Below are 23,499 nucleotides of genomic sequence, written 5' to 3'. Positions count from 1 at the left end.
TTAGTGATTTGTGATGTTTTTCTGTGTGAAATACACATTGTTGTCTAAATCTGCCTCCTCTTGGAACTCGGAAAAATTGAATCCTGCCTGTTTGAGCCTAGGAGTTACCAGGTTGGCTTCAACTAGCATTATTACATTGTACTGTCCTTTTTAATTACTTCTCTGCATAACAAACAAGTACTTAACACTGAAAATAAAATCTTCCTACTGATATATGTATACTGCATACTTTCATGAGGTTGTAATTTTCTTTCTTTGATGACTCATTCGGGTTCTTTTCTAGAGCCATGTCAAATGTCTGTGTTTTAATGGTGCACTGTCTTTAGTGGGAGTTATACTCCTGAACAAATTCAAATCACAAAAAGCATCTGTGCATTTTTAGCAGTAACTGGTGTAAGAAGTATGCTTAGATACACTGATGATAAACCTGATTTAAAAAATTAGATAAATTACATGAGGTTGAGTTGCTGTGGGGGCAGAGTGGATTACTGGTAAATTTTAGAGAGATCAAATTAATTTCTAAATGCATATAGCCGTCTTGGAAAATTCAGCATTTATGTACCAGTGCCAGGAATTTGTATGAAGAATTTAGACTGATGGCCAAAATCCATGGTTGGCTGGGAAAGGAGAGGGTTGGCAGGTCTCCATAGTGCATAGAAAAACAAGTTTTCCATATGCAATCTGTTTTCTCCCATTTTACAGTATTACCGGTTTTGCTGTTGCGAGATTAGTAAAAATAGTTGTTGAGGGCTTTTTTTAACATCCTTTTCACAATCTTTCAACATCTTGTTTGGCTATGTGTTCTGGTTTTTGGTTTTGGTTTGTTTTTTTTTTTTTCCCCCCCTGCAAAATCCTGCTTACTATTTGGAGGCTATTTCTCTTTGTTTTATTCTGTTATTAGAGCAAATTTGTACATAGCTGTTTTTTGTTGAAATAAATGTGCAGGAAAGTAAGGATGAGTTTTCAGAAGCTACTTCATTGCCAGTTTGGGCAGTAGTTTTAGTTTCCCATTCACCTTGTCTCTGTCCTGAAGTAAAGTCTTCATCCTTTGTGATTTTTACCTCCAAAATGAGTGTTGGCACAGTTTGGAAGGAGAAGATAGGACTTTGCAAGATGCTGTTCATCAGTACAACTAAAATGTTTTGTGAAAAGTATTTGCCTTATGGTCCTTATGGATCAGTACGTAGAACTGGTCTGATACTCTGCACCAGCAGATTGTCGGGAAATAAAAATATTTACTTATGTGCTTTTTTTATCTTGAAATAAAAAGTACTCTGTAAATCCCGGAAGAATCTGCTCACAGATAGTGTTTGTATGACTTAGGATTTTTAAGTTTGTATCTTCTATTATGTCCATTATTAATGAGTCCTTAATGGGGAAATTATGTCAGATATAACGTAATGTCAGTAGCATGACAATTTAGTCAAAGTAGGTATAATACATGCACGTAAAAATTACAAGAAAAATATATATAGGTTTAATATATACTTAGAGACAGGCATAATCTGTAAGCATAATGGATGTAAGCATTTTGAGTAGCAACAGTTTGGTAGTAATAGCTCATTCAAAAGGTTACCCTTCTAGGTCAAGTCCTTATTTTGCTTTTATTTAATGTGGTGCCACTAGGGGTTTTTTGAGACAAAGCCTTCTAACAGACTATAAAAGAAAATAGAGGGGAGGATCGAGGTATTGTGGGATGTTTTGCACACCTCTCAGCAGCGCTTCGTGGAGTTTCCAAGTTAGGTAAAGGTGGCTTGTGACACCATTGAGTTAAGAGGTGTCCATGTCAGGTGACTCAGATTTCCTCTTGGTTGACCGTGAGAGATTTTCCTTTTCCACTTTAATAACGCTGGTAAACGTTTTTTTTTGCAAGTTATTGTACCCTGTCAGTCATCTTGTCTTTGAATCTTGGGGTGATGAAGATGTGGGAGGCAACAGCTGAACTGGAAAGAGCACTTCATAATTGCCCTGAGTCAGACAGCTAAATCCAGCATTTCAGACTGGCAAGCAGTGTGCCAAGAAGAATAAATCCTTTTTGCTATGTCCTGGATCCTTTCACCCACTCCTAATAACTTCATCGGCTAAAAACTAAGCAGAGCAGATCCTGTGAAATCTAATGAGTTGAGACCTGCTCAGGCGTATTTACTGGGAATAACTGATCATGCTGATTTAAGGAGAAGGGTAGTGGAAAATCTGTAACTACATCTTTTATTCCTATTAGTTTTGATTGTGTGAAGTTACCGTGTAATTGCCCCATTTGTCTGAATGATCTTTTTTCCTCCTACCTAGGTTACTGTCGTCATCTTGTTCAATAAAGGCCTTTGAATTATATGTATCAAATACATGCCTGAGGATGGTCAGTATAATGTGAACAGCAGATCACCAGAGCGTGATGCTACGCTTAATGATCTCTTAATATTTTCATTGTAAAACTTAGATTCAGGGTTACATCCATAGCTAAAATTTGTTTAGGCTGGGATTTTATATTTAAGCTTTGGTGGTAGCTTTCTTCAGGGTTTTGTTTTCCTTTAATTTTTATGTGATAGTTTTAACTGTAAGATTCAGATTGCCAGACATTAAGCAACTTTTTTGCTTCGTTTTCACACTTGGAATTTACTTATGTTTTGGATGACTATGATCAGCATAAAAGAAAGTATTTACGTGCCTGGATCTTGGACGTTATGGTAGGCTTATTGTTGCTGGATTCTGATTTTATTCAAAACGGGATGACTTTCGTGGAAGACCGGATTTTTGTAGGTTCTTTTCTGTATTGTATTTTCTTCTGTGTGTATTTCAAAGTATTTTGTAGTCTTAGGTTAATAGGATTACAGAAATACATATTACAAAAGAAGTGCCGTAGGAAAAAGTTAGTATATAGTTAAGTTTACATATTTTACTTTACTTTTAATTAAAATTTGACAATCAGACATAATAATTAAATTTACTGGTTCCCCTGACCAGCCAGGAAGTACCTTGTGATGTTTATGAGCGAACACGTATTTGTTCCCTACCAAAAGAAAGCTATCAAAATCCCCTTGACTGTCATACACTATAATCATGAAGGTCCTGTATGAGTACCTATATCGGCTCTCTGAATGAAGGATTTTTGACATCTGTAAATATCTGTTTAGCATTTCCAGTGTTCAGCTCTCTTGCACATGAATCCGTAATCAGCATTTTGCTAGAGGGGATGCTCCAATTCTAGTAAGACATTGGAAATTTCTGCATGATTACTGTCATTAGGACAAGAGCACTTACAATTGAGCAGGGCTTTCACTGTTGCACCAGTCTTGTAAAGAAGATAATCTGGAAGACAGGATAAGAACCCTGCTGATACCTAACACCCCTCCAAAAAAAATTACAACTGGAATATACTTCTTGGATGGACATGATTTAATAAAATTTATGATTCACTGAGGCATATTTCCAGCCCACAGAACACAAATCAGAAATCAACATTCTCATTTGTCTCTATGAACCAAACATCTTTCCCTTTCTTTTATCAGCTCTATAGTCAAGTTGTCTCTAAAAAAGCCAGTCTAGTGCGACTCAAATGCTACTTTCTAATACTGAAATAAACAAAAATGAAGTAAAGCGAAACTTCTGTCACTGAAACCTTACAATTAATAATGGTCCCATCTGTTAGTAATGTTTTGCCTGGAGCCAACAGCTGTCCCTAGTTCTCAGCTACACCAGAGATGCTCATGCATTGAACTCCTAGAGGGGTAGTGCTTTTATGAATGTTTGATTGTTGTCTATCATTTAGTCACCTACCAAAACTTTCTTGCTAACTCAATGAGCACTGTTAACCAAACTTGATGACAGGTGTAGAATTTTCCAGAGGTTAAGTGAAATTACATGGAAGGCAGTGGCTGGGGAGAGGTAAAAGGCCTGAATTCACCACCCCACTAAAAGAAGGCCACAGTTTAAGCCTAAAGGTTGCTTCTTTTGCTAGGCCTGGGTGCTGGCAGGTATGCTTCCTGGGTAGTTAGCCCGAGGGGGGAGCTGAGGGGTGGCTCCCAGAGCGTGTGTGTGGGAGGAACTGGAGGGACTGAGGGACAGAGGGGGCTGGGGCAGGGACGGGGGGCAGCAGGGGGGCCTGGTGTGTGGAGGAAGGCTGCTGGATGCCCAGGACAGCAAGTTCCACTGTTTGCTGAGAAACTTTAGATTTTTTCCTATATGAATTATTTTATATTTAGCAATAAAATTCAGCTTTTAACAACAACAAAAAATTTAAGGTGTTTTAAATATATCTGGGGGTCAGGTTTCTGTAAGTGATAGGAGATGGAGGGTGGATCTCAATGAGAAGATGACAGGTTTTAAAAAAAAAAAAAAAAAACAGGCAAGAAAGCAAAATTTGAGGGTATGAGACTGGATTCAGCAGCTGTTGGGAACTGGGTAATCTGCTGGGGCTGATCAGTCTGGATGCTTGCTCTGAGAAGCAAGCTGGCTTTTCTCTCCTGAGGGATGTCTTCCCCAAATTGCATGCCTCTACAAATACTGGCAGAACAGCAGCTACCTGGAAAATGAGAAATGACAATGCAGGTTAATAAATAAAAGCAAATGAGCAATTTGTATTTCTACCTGTGGTGACATTCCCATGCCCTGCCTGCAACTCACCTGCCCTGTTTTGTCCACAGAACCTGCAGTGGGCCCGGGACGTGCTGCTGGGCAGCGGGGTCCCCTGGCAGCAGCTGAAGCACATGCCTGCACAGGGCCTCTTCTGCGAGAGGAACAAGACAAATTTCTTCAACGTAAGTTTACACAGCTGATAAACACACCCGTACTTTCTCAGCCATCCTTTTAGCACCTGTTTCTCATTTGAAAGGTTTGTGAAGGGACGGTAATGTGAAATTCAGCAAAGGCACATTAAACAAGCCGTGAGCGGCTAAAGGAAACACAGAATTGTATTACAGAGATATTTACTGGGATTTTCCTCTCTTGAAGGGAGCCACGTTAGAAGGATTATTTCTGATGAGCTTGAAAACACGGGGAGAGAAGCACCAACGTTTCTTAGTTAGGCATCATTTACCATATACTTGATGGTTGAGCCCTCTGTAAAAAATTTTAGTTCTGTTCATCTTAATTATCCTTTTGTTTACTGTTTCTCAACTAGACTTGCACCTCTTGTGGCAAAAATAAACAGTGCTAGTTGCTCTAAGAAATCTCTGGAGTTGGAAGGAGCTTTCTTGTATTCAGCTTTTGTAGTGTGGCTCAGCAGAAAGACTATTTCCAAGTTCCACAGTGTAGTAGCAGCGCTGTCATATAGACTGTCCCTGTGTCTGTGATATCTTCTAGTCCACAGGGGTGTCTGTGCCTCTCGGTGACATGGGACATAGAATACTACAGAGACTTAGAAGAGCATTTATCTATCACATTCCCTGCTGTGATTGCAACTTAACACACTGCCATTGTCTTCAGTATCTCCAGCTTTTCTTTGATATGTTCTGGGGGTTTGTGCCTTCTGCTTGTTGGTGATAGTATTCTGTAGCTGTTTTGTGGCTTGCAACGTGTGGCAAGAACCTGGAGATGTTCTGTTGTCTTTCTGGACTATGTATCTGTTATATGATTGCCTGTGATTTGCAGTGACGGAATTTTATGTCTCTGCTTTATCATCCAGTGCTTCTGTTTTAATATTTTAATTGTGAAATTTATTTCCATTTTATATCTGTTAACATCTCTCTTCATTTTTGCTGTATGTTGTGTTAATTAGCACTTCTGTGCAAACTTCAGTTAAGTGTAAGGTAAGTGCTCTTCTCTGATTGTAATCACTCAGATGGGTTGAACAACTGAGGGCAGTGGTTCAAAATTGTACCATGGATCAGTTTGTTAAAAGAGCTTCTATGTCGTTCCATCTTTCTGGATGGAAGTTTTGATTAACAAATCCTGTCAGCCTGATGCTTGGTGTAGACCAAACAGTTGTGGCCTGATTGGTGACTACATGGATTTGTTCTGTTTATTTCCCTGCAATATCCGCCTGCTTTTCCTACAAGAAACCTGCAGTGTGATTTTTTACAAGAAATCTGCAGTGTGATTAACTCTTCAAGCCAGTGAATACTTTGGCTCAGATCCAGATAACACAAGTATTCTTGTAGAGGTTAATGAAATTACTCAACATGCTTCAAGTCAAGTGTGAACTTTGCATGATCAAGGCTGACTTGTTCATCATTGCAGGGTGAAGTGTCCAGAGTACATTGTGTTTTCATGTATGAGGAAGATGAGCAGTGAGGAACTGAGCAGTGTCTATAAGGGAGTGTTTCTACTTGAAAATGTGAATTATCACATTAAGAGAGATCAGTGGTTGACCTAAATTGTGTCTAATTTTTGAATGCTAATGCTTGATAATTTAGTTTAAAGATAGATTCCACTGTATCCCTAGGTGCGTGATTCCAGCATTATTTCAAAACCCAATCATTTTTATACATTGAAGGATGAAAAGTGCTGGTATAGATACTAGACAGCTGTAAAATAATTGTATTTTGTAAATCAACAAAAAGCTTGATTCCCATAATTTAATATTTTTAGTTTTCTTTAGTAAGAAATTAAATACACTTTGAAATGAAAGATAACCTTCAACAAAAGGTATATGCTAGCCCAGTGCAATATATTGGCAATACTGTTAGAAAAGAGAGAAGATGTGTGAAAACTGTATTCTCAGCTTGAACTTGGGTCTGCCAACAGATGAAGACAATGTTGGTTTAGAGTCCTCCTGTAGACCGCTGCCTTCAGGCTTGAGAAATTTCAGTTTGGGGACCTGACTCCAGTGTGTCTCAGCTATGATGACAGTGTAAGTAGCACACAGGGTGCCTCAGACGGCAAAACAACTTGTTGAGGCCTTTGTGAATCAGTGCTGACATCTTGGCTTATTCCTGCACACATGTACGTTAGTCTTCAGTTAACAGGTACAGTGTACATTATGAGGTTAGCATGATAAAATATTTTGGTGGTCTCATTTTCTACCCAGCTATATTTTCAAAATCCTCTTCAAGTAACACTCTGTGTGGAACATGTGGCAGTAATCCAGTACAGATGACACAGACATAGCACAGTGAGAAAATCCAGATCCGAGAGAGAAATGGCTACAAGTGCCCATGAAAACACAAAAGCTGTTAGTGTCATCTGACATTCCAGAATTGGACAAACCTAAATCTGTGAACAACTTGAGGGGGGAAAAAAAAAAATCTTTCACCACTGTGTTGACCTTGTCTGGGTTAAACCTCAACTAGTTTGTTCTCATGCAAAGCACCTAGCCAGGCGGTGGGTAAGCAAACGTACTGCACCATCTGGGTCAGTGCTCAGAATACAGACTTGTGTGTCATCCGTTGCATGCAGATGGTGTTACAGCCCACTGTCCCAGCTACTGTCTTCACATACAGAGTTGGGTGATAAAACAGAAATGATAGAGCTCTACAAAAGTAAGTAGTCGCATCTAATTTTAGAAATTAAATGGCCAACCTTAAGATTTTTCTAAGCATATTAATGTCCTCCAGGGTTATTTTCAACAGAAGCACTTTGCCTAAAGTGTTTATTTGCTTCCATGAAATGCATTTGGTTTTATTTTTGAGAACTCTTTGGCCTTCGTGATACAGAAGAGTTAAATGAATGTCTAAATGGCTTTCTGTAGCTACTTTACTATCGAAATACCTTTTTCTTCTGGAGCAAGTAGCACTAGTGTTTTTAGTCTTCAGGGTTGTTGAAATTATAGCTGACTCAATTTTACAAGTACAAACAACAGCGTGCAAGAGAGAAAGCTAGCAGCTCAAAGACAAGTAGGGACTGTGCCAGCCTGCTCCTCCCAGACATTTTATAAATCATGCATACTCCTAGTAGAATTATTTATGAAATGTTTATGGCAGCACTGTATGAAAAGAAATAAACCTGGGTAAAGCTGTCTCCTGTTAACTTTTAGGGCAGAACTGCTGGTCTGAATCTGTGTGTCACGATCCGTTGTCTAATTTGTTAGCTGTCACTCAGCTGCGACTGAAATCTCTTTGAATTCATTTTTTACTGTCTTCAGAATGAGCAAAAAAGGCATGTTCACTTAGCCCTGATTTCTTCTCATTTAACATATTAGAATAATGTCAGGATGCACAGCACTTCCCTTTTTCAGTTCTAAGAAAAAAAAATGCTTACTGCATTATTGTGTCTATTTGTTTCCCAATGAGAAAAGAATGGCCCTGACTTTCTTGGTCCCGAGGTTTTTGCACATTCATGGCCCTGCTAGTGATGGCAATCATTGTATGAATGGTTATTGCAGTTAGACTTACAGGAGTTTTCGTGGTGTTCCTATAAATGAATACCAAGTCTCTTTTGTTTGCCCGGTTACACATCTCTCTCTAACCTGCATGTACTGGTACACTCTAGCTTTTCTTCTCTTTGTCTCTGTCTGTGTGTAAATATATAGAGACTTTTTTTTTTCGTTAAAGAGGGCTCCAGGATGGTTTCTATAGTAACTAAATTAGAAATTAATTCACTAGGAGAAAAAAAAATCCCCAAACATTGCTTTATATAGTAGGGCACTTTTTTTATATATTCAGATTTCATGCCACTATTAATAAAACAAAGTTAAACTTTGTGCACAGATGATGGGTATTCATCAGTCTGTGGGTGGGTGGTGATTGTGGAAAAAGCATTTTGATGGTTGAGCTCAGTGTACCAGTAACTTCTCCATATGGTTTAATATACAGTATTTGTCTTTTCCTGGCACATCTTTATTACAACAGATTATTATTACCACAGATCTTGATGTCCATCTTTGGTAACTGTTCCCCACATATGAAAGCTGTGCATGCACACAATATGCTATAATGCAGACATTCATGTGCATGAAGCCTTGCTGCAAACTGTTAAGGATAATTGTTCTATTTTTAATTCCAAAAGAAGCGCAGTACGTTTATTCTCTGCTGTATCCCTGAAGCTCTTCATTCCGTGGTCTGAGTAAGCAGGGTCAAATTAAGGTAGAAGCATCCACTGGGAGCCAGAAGCTGAGGGATGGCAGTGATTTCACTTTAATTTGCCATTGTTCTTAGCAGGTGTGACTGGGCACTGGCAGCAGACCTCTGCTGTGCAGAGCTGCAAGTTCTGGACACTGAGCAGTTGAAGAATAAAGTCTAAGTTTGGTGCTGCAAATTTCTAGAGGTAGTTCTTATTATAGCACGGTGATAACCAGTGGATGCTTTTCTGTTACTGTCTGTCCCTGTGTAGCAGGTTTGTTCCCTAGTTGTGTTTCAGGTTGAGATTTACGTCTTTCTGTCTTACCGGAGGAGAGTTGATTCTAAAAAGCAGAGCAAGGTGCAAGGGCTGCCTTTGTTTTGGTAGTCTGTGCAACCAGAGCCATACAGGTGAATTTGAGATGTAGGAAAGAAGGCTGTTATGAAGCCCCTAACACAGGGCACTATTGAGGGAGAAAAAAAGCAATATGCCTCAGCTTTCGCGGAAGCTGGGCAGTTGTATCAAGGAGGCTTCATTATATGCCTGAATTGGTTTTTATACCGTTCCTTGGACATACATTACTGGTCGCTGTCAGAAACATGGCACTAAGTGGGATTTTCTTTTGATCTGATACAGCTTTCCTTTGTTTCTCTCCCAGCTCCTGAAGTGTAACCTCAGCATTAATGATTCCCATGCCTTGAATTAAAATGAAACACTCGTTACAGAATTTAATGTGTCTCTTAGATGATATATGGCCAGCTATCTCTAAAGGAAGAGGGAAATCCATTAGGGTGGTCTGAACCTATTCTAGACATTTGTTCTGCCCAGTCTGAGGTTGCTACTGGTGTTGACCTGAAGAACCCCCAAATACCACACAGGGCCAAGGGCAGCTCTTCAAGGCTGATTGTGGCAACTTGACTGAAGCCTCAGGTTCAGTGTTTCCTACCATGTACTGGAAAAGCCTGAAACTGGAGGCAACAGCAGACTAAAATCACTTTCCTAGAACTTTTACTGCTCTGCTTTCCTTTCTGTCCTTGGCTGGTGATAGATCTGGGTTACTCTCCTCCTGCTCATAGCTGGTGTGTGTCTTTTCAGTTGGCAAGTGTGCTTCCAGCTCCTAGACATCTGCTATGTGGAATATAAGTCTTCTGAGAAAAATAGTGCCATTTGAATCAGATTTGGGGAACAGGGAAAGAACTTGAAGAAAGTTCCTGTACACCCATGTGAGTTGAGACTATGTCTCAGTGTCGTGAGATGTCGTGTCGTAACCACGTGTGGGGACTGTAACATAACTTTGGGGTTATATTTTAGCTTGATCATGATTGGTTGCAACTTTTGGAAAAAATGTTGATCTTTTTAGTGCTGCTAACACTTTACATGAAAATGAGTACGAGAGGATGCCAACTCAAGTTTTAAAAAAAAAAAAAAAAATTAAAGAAAAATCACCAGTGACATCCCAGAAATGACAAGGGTTTAGTTATTCAACTTTGCCCTTCTTGCTTCTGAGTGTTTTGGATGCCGTTTTTATGCAACCACAAAGGAACAGAAACCATAAAGGAATAATTTAAAAATAAAGCTTTTTGATTCCAGCAGCTAGGTAATGCTTGAAACAAGTTATTAGACTTAGTACCATTTAATAGGTGGTATACAAAAAAAAGTGTCTAGAAAAGGTGTCCTCCACCATTAACACTGACCACCTGTGTAGTTGCATAAAACAAAATAATGATACCATCATGACAATACTCTTAATAGTCTAATTTTTTTATGCTTCTTTTTTTTATGCTTATGGTAGGCAGATAGGGGCATCTGTTTAGAGGATGGTTTAATCCCTACCTAATTTAAAAGCTAGAATTGTCTTTAATCTTCTCAGGAGATGGACATATTACAGATGTGAAATGTCTGTGTTTTCACTGTGCAGGAGATAGGCCCTGAAAGAGTGAGCTTTCTGCTTTGTGCGAGTGCCGTTCAGTAAATGCAGATTCTTACTGCCAGCTTTCTCCTGACTATGAAGTTTTCAGCTGTTAAGTAAAAGACATCTCCCTGCCACATAGTTTCTCATGTGCTCGGAAGAGCAAGCTACTTTATGAAATGATGTGACAGCTTAGGAAGGACTGTCAGCGGTGGGCTGGTGTGCTGTTGGGAGGCTCTTTGCTGCAGAGGCGCTTGTGTGAGCTGAGGCTGTATGGGTCATCCAGCACCTCTCCTTAAGAAGAGATAATGGAGACCTTGCTGTTCTGCACTGGGGATAAGTTTGAGCTAACATGCTGCCTGCCTGGCCTGCTTCCTCAGTAATTTTCACAAGGATTTCATCACTTTTCCTACATTCCTGAATAATGTCATTATAAAGCTATTGTTCTTCTTCTCTGTGAGGAAACCATTTCTGGTGTGGTGAAGAGATACTTGTGTGCAAAGCTGCAGAGGAATAAATAAAAAGCCCTCCAGGAGTTCTTTCTGAGCCAAATGATTGTATAATCATATGCCTTAATTTGTAAATACAGTCAGCTGTATAAATGGCAGTTATTTTATGGTTACAGTGTAAGCTAAAGTTTGGAAGATTGAAGAGTGAAATCAAATCAGTGTCTTCTCACCCTCTGTTCCTTGTTTTTTCTTCCTTTTTCGTCTTTGTTAATTTTCTCCGTTTCCTTTCACTGTATCTTCTGTGGAGCAACACCATGTCACAGGCGCGGTGCTCCCAGCATCCATCATTGAACGTCTGTTGTGGCACAGGATAGAGGAACTCGGACTGAAAAAATCGTTGCCTCGCCTGCAGATTTAGGAAGGCATATGTGTGTTGATTAAATATAATTCATATATACGTTATTTTTGCATCGAGTCTAGAAACTTTTTTTTTAATGAATGCTTAAATTTTGGATAGGTTGGTTCATTAAAATGCCTAATGAGGTGATAGCCTGGCCCTTCTCACAAACCGTGACTGAAAGTCAATGTTATAAAAGTGAATGTATGGAAGAGAATTAGTGTTTTCTTTGGCTCCATTAAATTTACTGATACTAATGTCTGTGTTTGAAAGAGGCAAGCATTTTCTACGTGGAAAAAGGTAGCTTTTCAAGAATCCGCGTATTTTAGTCAAGTAAGCATATTAATATCCATTGGGTTTTTTTTACCTAGCATGGCAAATGGCTTCCACTGGGGGAAGGCAGAGTGGGAAATTGTGATACTAGTTGCCCCTACAACAAGAGTTAAAATTCCATTATTTCTTTCTGACTTTACCCTTGATAGTTGTTCTTTTGCTAGTAGCAAGCCATTTTCTTTCTTTGCCTCTTTTTTTTTTGTTAACGTAATTCTACTCATACATCTCCTGCCTGTATTTTCTAACATTTTAATTGGAAGAATGCTTTTAGTAGGTACAAAGGAGTTTTCTCCCGCATTCTCTCTCACTTGCTCTTGTGTGTGCTCGCTGTCTTTTGCAGTCTTAATACCAACTCTGAAAACAAAGGGAAGGAAGGAGTTAACTGTGCAAGTGAAACTTTCATAGTGATTGGATTAAGACCAGAAACCCAGTAAGCAATGAAATCTTAAAGTTGCCTATAAAAAGCTAGATAACTTTTTCAACCTCTGCCCAACATGTTATTTACAGTTCTTCACTCCATCCTCTTGGAAAAACAGAACTCATCAGTGAAAAATGTCCGTCGTTCACAGAGTTTTCTGTCTCAATATATACACGCTGTTCTTTCTGGCTAACTTTGCAGGCTTCCAAGACCCAGCTAGTAAAGATGCCAATAAATCTGAATCCCTGGAGATATGAGCGTGGGGTTTTGAACTGTCATTTGTGCCAGTGGATATTAAACAGCGATTTTTTTTCCATTCTGTTTCCCTAGGAAAAGTTTCTTCTTTTGTTGAGTAGCTGAATTTCTAGAGAAAGGTAAGCTAGGGAACAAATAACCCTGAAATAAATGAAAGTGCGGCTTTGTAGAAGAGAGATTGTCTTGGAGGTTATAGTGTGTTACAGGACATAAAGCATTCCGTTTTAAAGCTGGATCTTAAAAGTTTAAAAGTAACCGTTTCACCCTCTCTAAACAGTTTTGAAAGGTACAGCCTTGCTGGAATGCTCTGTGATGAGTGTCCTTTTACAAATGTGTAATGAATAAATCCATAATTTGATTTTTCCATCCGCCAGTCGTGTGTTAGATATGGATGGGAGAACTACCTTTAGACACTTAATGGGGTTAGTTTTAAACTTAGGTTAGGTTCTTTCCTTTTAAAAATATCTACATGGGATTTTTTTTAAAACTAAATAAGATTTTTAAATACAGTAGGAGAGCAGAGTTTTAAAGGTGATGATCCATGAAAGGTCTTCAAAATGCTTGGGTTTATATTATATGTCTGCTGTTTGGTTATCAGACTAGTTTTTGCAGCTTCTTACTATGAGTTATTTATCCCAGTTTTATCATAGAAATAAATGGCAAGAACGGTTACATCAGCATAGACTGCTGGATAAACAAAACAAAGCAAACAAAACAAGAAAAGAGTAAATTTGGAATCTCAGAAGAAAATCTAAGACATAAAATTGAATCTTTTTAATTAGCTGGCATTAGCATTTTCCTTTCCCCTACAAATTCCTGTCGCCTCTGACTGAAAGCTTTGACATAACTGCTTTTAGTAGCAACGTGTAGAGTTCACACAAGAGTGTTGAACAGGCAAGTAGCATGTATGTGTCTGAAGTCATACCTCGTTGTCTTTGAATACCCTCTGCTTTTGTTCTAAAACTGATAGCATGGCTCTGAGGGACATAAATTTAATGGATGTATAGCCTGAATCAAGACAGAGCAATTTTCTTCAACGCTTCTTTCTTAGGTGAAACTAAGTGTGATATAACCAAGATGAAGTATGTTTTTTCTTCATGAGCTGTTTCTACCAGTTGTATGTTAAGACATTAATCAAGGCAGTTTCCTCTTCTGTATATTTAATTTTGTAGATATTTCCAAGACTGCTTTTGAGGTAGATATCAGCCTGTATCTGATCTTGCTCACTACAGCACTTGTCTGTTCCATATTCTGGGTATGACAGATTTTTTCATTCCTCTATCTTTACTGTGTAAAAATACCAATCTCGCTCTAAAGGTTAAGGGAGCCAAATGGCAGTCAGTGAATACAAAACCAGCTACCATCAGACAAACAGCTCGTACTACCTTTCTGAAACCCTGTGACAATTTCATTCTGCACCTGTGATGGTTTTAATTTACCTGGCATTATGGTGATTTATTATAACTTTCATCCCTATAGAAAGAAGAAAATTAATAGTGAAATTAACTTTATTTTATTAAAGCAGCATATTTCATGAGAAATATTCCTGGAATTGCAGTTCTCAGCAGAAGGATCTAAGTATTTTTCATGGATATACGTTGCCTTAGTGTAAAAATGAAAACAGAAGAACGTGGGATGAGAGCAGCATGATACAAGTCTGTGTGTACATCTGTGCAAGCGGATAGCATTTATAGATAAATATTTTTAATTTAATGGCTACAGCAGGATATAATTGGCCAAATTAAAAAGGTTAAGTTGGAGAAGATAAGATAATATGGCAGATGATGATAGGTAAGAACATATTTTGTTGTTGTGCTGTAGCTAGTGTGTGATGAACGGTTTGCGAGCTGACTGCAGTATCACTGTGCGGAGATTAGATGAAGATACTGAAGCAGGAGTTCTCTGAGTAATAGTACTCCATCTTTGGCAAAATTCCTAAAGTTAGAGGAGTAAAAATGGTGAATATTGTATAGTGTATTATTGTTCCAGACTGTTTGGCTCCTGTGGAGGAGGTAGGATTTCCTGGCATAATATGAACACTTTTGGAGTTTGCGTGATAGCTACTATGTGAAACAGCAAGGGCTGACCACTTAAACAAGGTGACTTTCTCAGTCTCCTGAAAGGAATTAAAACAAAATGTGATTGAGCGGGTGAGTGAAAGTAGTGAAGTCCGTAGTAGTCAGTATTTTAGCTTGTTCCTCTGAGCACTCAAATGTATTGCTGTAATCCAACAAGGGAAGTTCCTGTAAGAGCTTGAGTAAAAAATTATTTATTTCCAGGAGCTTGATGATCTTTGTTGATTTCAGTTGCCTACACTTCATCTTCACCAGTTTGCTTACTCACCTCCTGTCAATAAACAGTTTCACAAATTTGGCTTTCATGAAATTCTTTAATTTTCTATAGGTTAGAGGAAGCAAAATCAGAAAAAAACACAGACCTTTCACTTGAAGCACTTCCTAATGGTTACTCAGAATGAGTTATGAAATTTGGTGGCTATTTGGTTTGCTGACACAGAATAAAAATCAGAATTGAAAACTCCTACCAGGTCATTTTCTATTTATATTTTTATCTCTTTAGAGCTGCTCCTTGTGTGTACATTCAAAGTGTATCAGCACTTATACTATGATCTCCTGCTTAGTAGACTGGAACTAGTATGAGTCATTAATATAATGGTGTTTTCTCAAATATTCAGATGTTTGAGATAATTTAATGAGCTTGGTGTAACGGCTAAAATGATTTCTTTGTACACATACTAGTTTGTTCCTCCTGACAGACCGTACTAAGGGTTTAAGAGTATGTGTTGGGGGTTATTGCTTGTTTTTTCTTAATTAATTGCATAACTATCAATTACAATATTTCAGGGTAACTGAGCTCCACTTATTCCGGTGATACTGACTCTGAAGTGACTAAAGTACTTCCAGTGAGAAAAAAAAAATTTGGAGAAATGGGAAGATATGCAGGCTTTTATGTCTGTGTAGCTCATTCATGGAGAAGCATGTAGTCATCCCAAACTCTGTGACACTTCAACACTGTCTTCCGTCATGACTGATCTACTTAATATAGAGTACATACATGTTTATAACCCGTGTGTGTGTCACAGCTAGTGGCAGATTCAGTGTTAAAAAACCTTAATAGAATCATAAATGAGATCTTAAAAAGAAGTAGGGATTATAGGCTGTACAGCTGTATAATGAAGGTGGGAATTTCGACGTGAGCGCAGTGATTTCAAAAGCATTTCTTTGCAGCGTAACAGAAAATACTCATAACAGGAATGTAAGTGTTGAAATAAAATACACATTCCAATTACTTTGTAAGCTGAAATACTGACAAAGGGATCAACTTAATCTTTAAAAATTATATTTGGTGACACAGAAAGGTGATGTTTTTTCTAATGAAGTAGTTGTTTCAGCAGGCTCAAAAGAAAAACATCTGGCTTGCTTTGTTTGCCCTTAGTCTGACAGCTCTGTACTAAAGGTCTTACTGGAAATTATTTCCCAACAGGTTTTAGGTCAGGATATTTTCATTGTAAATTTCTTTCCAATAAAGAAAAAAGCAAAAGTATTTTCCTGAATTAATTACACTAAGGTGAATGTTGCTTTCAGGACCGAAACAAAAAGATTTTACATTTTTTAGCATTTCAAGTAAAATGTGCAAGTACATATACAGCCTGATTTTTTTTTAAAGTTAAGCTAATTCAGAACAAAGACTGAGATTTCGGAAGCGTAAGCTTTTACCAAATGTTTTTTAAAAAAACTTTTTTTTAAATTTAAATTGCAACAGCAAATAAACAATATTCCGTATAGGTTGTAAATAAAACATGAAGGTATAAAAGTATTAGAAACTGATGAAAATTGAAATTAACAATAGCTAGTCTTGGTTTTTGTATCAGAGTTGATCAGAATGAAAAATTAAACAATTACTCTTTGATTGGCACATTTATTCCATGTTAGTTCTTCCTTTGCACAAATCTTGAAGTAAACGTACTGCATCTCCTCCATATCCTTGATGGAGATATTCTTGCTGCTTTGCAAGAACAGCAAAGAAAGAAAAATTATTTGTGAGTAATTTTTTCACTTTAAGTAAATGAGAATTCACCGGTTAGTGCCATATGCAGGAGCAGTTACTCTTCAGCCTTTGTCCCCCATAGTTCTTGTGGCCACTGTTGTATGAAGGGTTTGGTTTTTTTTCTTTAATCTTAACCTTGCAACAGTAACCCCCCAAAACAATAGTATAGGAAGAAATTTTTTCACCATTTCATAACTGGTCTGCAGTCCTTGAAGCACAGTTGATCCATATATGTATCCCAGAAAGGAAATAGAGTTTTCTCTATTGGGAGGGAAGGTAACACATAGGAAAATGCATCCTGAATGCATTGTCATCAGTAAAAACGGGTCCTGCAGGCAGTGAATTCTTGTCTTGCAGGCTTTAAACATGAGCAACAGTAAAAGGACTTTTTGAGTTTTACTCTGTGTGCGCTCAAGTGTGTGTATTTACGTGTACTTTAGGAGAAAGTTCAGTTATAATGTTGAAGAGCAAAAACTTTTTAAAGCAGGGGAAAAATGAAAAGAACTATTATTTTAAAATATATTAGGCAGTAAAACTAATCTTAATAGGAAAGAAATGTTATCTTTAACAGTAGCTAACTGGCTAGAGGACTCAGTCCTGCTCCTGCGACTGACTGAATTCCAAAACTAAGATTTTGGTGAGAAGATAGTGCATTAGTATCTCATTGTGCTACTTTCTTCAAGTGTATTGCTAGTTTATTCAAATATCTTGTAGAAGTATGAAAGCTAAAAAGAATGAAATCATACTTCTGAGTCCAGTTGCAGCTATTTCCAGTCACAAAGAAAAGAGTGGAAATCAGCTTCAAGATGCACTCGCTGTACTTCTCTGATGAGGGACTGCGCAGTGTGTGTTCGAAACGGAGGAAGTCTGATGGCTCTTGATCAGAAAACATGCTTGGGTTCTCAGCATTGCTGGGTTGCAGTACAGAATTTCAAGTGAAGAAATTTCCAAAAAACAGTCTTCACTGCTTTGGAGATCATCAGTTATCTGGATGAGAAACTTCAGAAAGTCAGTTCCTGCAATGAAATTCAGAAATATCAACTACCATGTCATAAAACTTATGATTTCAGCTTGTGCCACCTGGCACCCAGGCACTTGGGGAGCAGGAGGATTTGGATTAGGGAAGAAAGGAGGAGAGAGACAGACAGACAGACAGGACTTAACTGCCTTACACATTTCATGCCCAGAGAGTTCTCAGCCAGGATTTAGACAATCAGTCAAGGTGACCCTGCTGACAAAGTGTGGGAGAAAAGGGGAGAAAAATTTTAAGCAGAAGGGTGGGTTTCTTCTTTGTAAATTAGTGAACAGTGAGTATTGCTCTCTTTCTGAAATTTTTGCTGGAAATCGTAGACGGTGTATTCTGGGCACAGCGTTAGTGTGACAACGTAGGCAGGTAAACCATTCACGTGTAGGCCTATTTGCTGGGTTATTTTGTCACTGTCTTTTCAATATGTCACTTTTCTCCCTTCAAAATCTGACAAGTCTCTGCTTGCTTTTCGTGAATAATTGAGCCGGAATAAAATTTCCTGCCTCTCTATGTTCTCAAATCGATAAGGTAAAGCAAAGCAAAGTGTCTTTCTTCCTGAAAACTTCCGTCTGAGAGCTGTCTCCAGCGGCAGACTGAGGCTGACAAAATGAAAGGCCCACCAGGAGATGAGTCTGAGTCTGAAGTCTTTTAAGTATGTGGGCAGCAAGGTGAAGACAGCAAGATGATATACCACAGGTTTCTGTTCCAAATCTCCTTCCAGTTTCTCTTATTCCTGTTGCTACCTTTTGACATATTCCTCTCCTATTTTTCCGTTTGTATTTATTCTTTCTTCTTCCGTTTGCCCTTTGAGAACAGCAGTTTAAATGTAGTATGTGGACAAATAATTAGGTGGTATTTTACGTTTGTTTGTCCCTAGACAAAGGCACCATAGGGTCCATATGAAATTCCCAAAATAATTGCTTTATCCATAGGAATTTCTGGTTTTAGGAGGAGTAAGTCAGGTATAAAATTATATTGAATTGGTTAAAATACTACTCTTTCACAGTCAAAGTTGTGGTTTTCAAGCAAGATGGTGTTAGAAAGGAATGAGTTCATATGAGTTCAATATTCAATTACTTATTGAATATTGAAGAGAGACAGGTTTTGAAAAGATGCAAGTCCTCTGAAGGTCCAGATTTAGCACTTGCTGGTTTATGTTTCTCTTTGAAATTCAAAGGGAATAAAATTACCTCCTAATAAACAAGAAATATAAACCTGCATATAAACAGGTTATCTTTTATTATCTTCAGATAACAAAATTGCTGAATATATGAAATGTGAAATACATTTCCCTCCCCTCTCTCCTCTTTATTCTTCTTAACCTCTATCTTTTTGTTACCTACTGACCACTGCGTGTGTTTAACTTCAGTGCAGGTATCGTAGAATCATAGAATGGTTTAGGTTGGAAGGGACCTTGAAGATCACCGAGTTCCAACCCCCCTGCCTATGGCTGGGGCACCTCCCACTAGACCAGGTTGCCCAAGGCCACGTCCAGCCTGGCCTTGAACACCTCCGGGGATGGGGCCTCAACAGCCTCTCTGGGCAACCTGTTCCAGTGCCTTACTATTTCTTCCTAATGTTTAATCTAAACGTGCCCTCGTCCAGTTCCTCTTCTATTCCAGGTATGTTGTTTTGGTGGCAGCCGCCTATTCTGCTGCTCAGCGTTAGTGCTCTCCTTACAGTAGTTCCAGAACTGATGGAAAAGAGAGATTCCCCTGGAAAATACTTACATTAGACCACAAAATTTACTATTCTGGATTAGGCTGGGTTTTCTAGGCAAATATTCCGATCTGGTCACTGTTGTTATCTGACTGCCAGAAAATTAAAAATATCTGACTGCCAGAAAATTAAAAATATCTGACTGCCAGAAAATTAAAAATATCTGACTGCCAGAAAATTAAAAATATCTGACTGCCAGAAAATTAAAAATATCTCAGTTAAAGGAAGCAAATAGTGCTGCTGAAGGAAGAATACTTTCTAGTTCCTGTAGGACTTCCATTGCACTGGAAACTTGAGATTACTTTTATCTCTACAAGAAAAAAAAATGCCATCTGTAAGTGAAAACAATATCCTAGTTCCTTAAAAACAGAAGATGAAATCTACTCTTTCTAACTGGAAATAGAGTTCATGCTAGGATTTACAATGCATATACTCTGAACTGAAGAAAATCGTTTGGAAGTGGAACAGAATTTCAAATATATTGACCTTAACAAACTCATATGCTGCGTTTGCAAGGAAAGCTAGCACCCTTATCTCGACAGTGCAGAGAGGTCTGGAATCTTTCTTAACATTCGTTATTCACCCCAGAACATTTCATCGAGAAATCCCAGCATGCAAAAGTTAAAAAAGCTTAGAAGTGTAAAATCAAGTCCATCTGGCTCCTAGTTTTGTAACACTGGAGAGCTTACATCCCGTAGGTGATTCTGGCCGAGACGTTCCTCAAACTTTCTTTGGTTGTTATTGATTTAAAGATATAGAAGATATAAGAAAAAACAAACAAAAAACCCCACCCCCAAAACAAAGCGCTTGCTGAAATGAGACTCTTAAAGAAGGAAACACGAAGTGAAACATAAACTTGCCACTTTTTAATGGTCTGAAATAGTGCTTTGCCCTCCTTTCCCACCATAAATAACTAAAAGACAAGTATAGGATGTGGCCTTTGAGAATTAACAGTTGCGCCTAGGGTAACTGTTCTTCTTAGAGATGGTTTGTTGCACTGAAAGTATTCATTATGAGTATTTATTTTTAAAAGGACAAATGTTAGGTCATCGTGTTGACTCTGGGCATGTTTCACATTCCCTGTAATTGCTCTGTCAGTCTTTTTCCCATCCATCCTTCCTTGCCAAAATGCATAAAGTCTCATTGTTTCATTCCTGTATTTAAATTAAGCTTAAAAAGCAGTCGATGTTAGCTGTTTCTGCAGCCCTCATTTGCACATTGTCTCCAAGTAGTTAAACAATTAAGAAAACACTATTATCATCTTTTACCCCTAATCAGCCAGAAAACTTGAATAGTGTCCCAAATACTGCGCCGTGTAAAAATTATTAATAAAAAGGCTTTTGCTATTACACAGTGTTATGTCTGAACCAAGAATCCGGGCGTAATTGTGCCAGCCATCTTCTGCAGCAGCCATTTCGCCTGCGAGCTGGAGCGGAGTAGAACTACCTGAGTCAGGGAGGTGGCTTAGAGGTGTGCTTGTGGGTGCGTGCGAATAACTCGAGGTTGTTTCTGATGTGGCGCCGTAAGTTACAAACACCTACATGTGCAAATAGTGCCAAATTCATTCCGCTTGTGGAGACAATTGAGTAGTGTGTGGTGTAGGAGTACGTGAGGCAAACCTGGGAAGTGTGGTGATTAAGAAAAATGTTAATTGAGAGAGAACATAAGAAACTTTTGGAACTGAACAGAATTGAAGAGAATCTGTGGTGAAAACCATACCCTTTTACACTCTAAAGAGACAGTTCTTTTCCTTTAGTCAAGTTGGTAATGGACCTTCACCGAATAAACTGCTGTCAAGCAGTTTGAAGTCTAGGAACTCAGTATTATAATTCTTGTTTACTTTGTATTATCATTTAAAGATGTGTGTGTTCTTGCTGCTTTTTATGGTACCGTGACTGTTCATTGCAACAGCTAAAAGGCATTAATTAGAAAGTGAAATCCTTACATTGCCATACTTAGGGCTTAAAGGTATTCAGTCATGCAGAACTTTTATATGACATAATTACCAATCTAGTGAACACCCAGTCCTTGGGCTATTAACTTTAAGCGTTTTTACAATGTATTTCATTCCAGGTACAACAACTACTTAATTTGCATAAGTAAATGACAATACATAGGGAAAAACTCCCATGCAATAGAGGAGATAGGAGCTCTGCTGTTAACTAAATGAGCAGATGGAAAAGGGCAGGTCAGAAAGAAGCGTATTTGCATGAATACATCAAAAGTAAGTATTCATGTCAGTTCTGTATGTGAAACACAAATCCATGTTACGCGGTCAAAAGATTAAAGGTTAATGGACTTTTGAAATAGTAGTGCCAAAACTGCATTGTTAATCAGTATAGAATGGGTTATTGCCTTTGGTAGCAAGATGTAAGAGGCGATGAAGGCATGGGTTATTTTAAAGAGTTGGAGTGCCCATAGGGAAATCTCAGCTTTAAAACAAAAAAGCTGATTCTTACAGTTTAAGTGGAGAGATAGGCACAGGGTGCTGTTGGTTAACATAATTTTATACAAGATAAATAGGATACCTAAATTATTCTTCAGCCTTTTTTTTCAAGGTGCTGTTAAGGATAAATATGTCTATATAAAGTATGTAAATTAGTAGGAAGGGGCAAGGTATATGGAGCTTTCAGTGTGGGAAGCCTAAAACTGATACGGTAAGAAGAAAGGAAGATGAAGAAATGAAAAGAGGGGTAGAAAGTGGCTAAAATGATGGGAAAGAAAGATAACTTTAGCAACTGACTTCTGCATAGCACATGGGGGGACTATTGCAGTTGTGGAGCCGGCTATTAAACCTGAGGTATGAGTAAACAGGGTAAATTTTGAGCATGTCAGAATAATCCTAGCAATCAAGAGGGTAAAAAGCAAACCAAGCCCCTGCAATGCTTAGAACGGCGAGGAGGCCTGCTTGCCCTGCCTGCAAAAATGAGAGAAGGAAGGAGTAAAGATAAAATGTTTAAACATTTATGATGAAGGTAATCGGGAGGGGAGCCCAGATGAGTGGCTGGGAAAAGGCGATAAGTTTAGCTGTGCTAAGCTCAGATTGAGAGAGTCGCATCAGACAGTTTGCGAGGCAGGATTAGATGGACTGAGGCTGGCAGTGGACTGGCACACGTTTTGTGTCTCTTAATAGGAGGAGACTGAATGCATCAAAAGTATGGAGAGGGAAGGATTGGGGGGGAGGGAAAGGGCGAGGGTAGACCTTTGTTTTCCTCATCAAATAGTCTGAGAAAAGGGCAAACGATGTCATGAGAGAGGAGGCAAAGGAGTGGTGAAAGAAATGTGCCACCAGCACCCCCTGGTATTGCAGAAGCTGGAGATCAGTTAAAAAACCCTAGGGAAGGGGGAGGGGACGATCTGACAGCATAAATACAAGCAAATGGTGTAAGAGGATTGTCCTGCCGTTCGGTGAAAGGTGTTTCAGCGGCACGAAGGGGAGCGGTAGTGTAGCACATTGTGGGGGCCAACACGCGCCTGCAGTGGAGGCCCCACGGGCACCCAGCGGCCATGGCTGCAGCGGCTGGTGGCAGCAGGCCTCTACCTCTCTCCTCCCCTCGGAGCATCCCGGCGGGCTTCCCCAGCTCAGCACCACAAGGAGAGGAGGCAACCGGCCACACTGGAAAAAAATAGGTCATGAGCGGGCCTTCAGTGATGGCGAGGTGAAGGGCGATGAAGCGGCACTAGCAGGGTTAAACCGGGTCAGGGAATATTTTGGGAAGGTTTGGTGGACAGGTGGGAGCAGATAACTGTTTTTTATTAATGCTTGCAAAGCGACGGGAGCAGCTGTTTACTCTCTTGCCCTAAGTGGGGTGGCTCCGAGCCAGGCTAGGCAATAATTGGGACCAACATCCTATGTCAAACAAGACCGTCTTCTGGCAGGAGAGCGAGCAAACAGCTCCAGCCCTGCTCGCCGCCCCCACTCGCACAGAAAGAGGAGGGAAAAAAAGAAAAGAAAAAAAAATTAAAAAAAAAAAAAAAAAAAGCGGGGCCGCCAGG

The 23,499-nt window shown here is 39.0% G+C and overlaps 1 protein-coding gene across 1 annotated transcript in view; it reads left to right on the top strand.

The window, feature by feature from the left end:
• Positions 1-23,499, top strand: part of CABIN1 (calcineurin binding protein 1) — a 119,455-nt gene that overhangs the window by 47,654 nt on the left and 48,302 nt on the right. Inside the window, exon 28 of the mRNA XM_009893228.1 lies at positions 4,641-4,754. Coding sequence (XP_009891530.1) covers positions 4,641-4,754 — 114 coding nt within the window. The remainder of the gene's footprint in view (positions 1-4,640; positions 4,755-23,499) is intronic.

The sequence above is a fragment of the Charadrius vociferus genome, unplaced genomic scaffold, assembly GCF_000708025.1.
Source record: "Charadrius vociferus isolate BGI_N301 unplaced genomic scaffold, ASM70802v2 scaffold999, whole genome shotgun sequence".
In the NCBI taxonomy this organism is placed as follows: Eukaryota; Metazoa; Chordata; class Aves; order Charadriiformes; family Charadriidae; genus Charadrius; species Charadrius vociferus.
The sequence above is the reverse complement of the archived record's forward strand: the minus strand, read 5'-3'. Positions and strand labels throughout refer to the sequence as shown.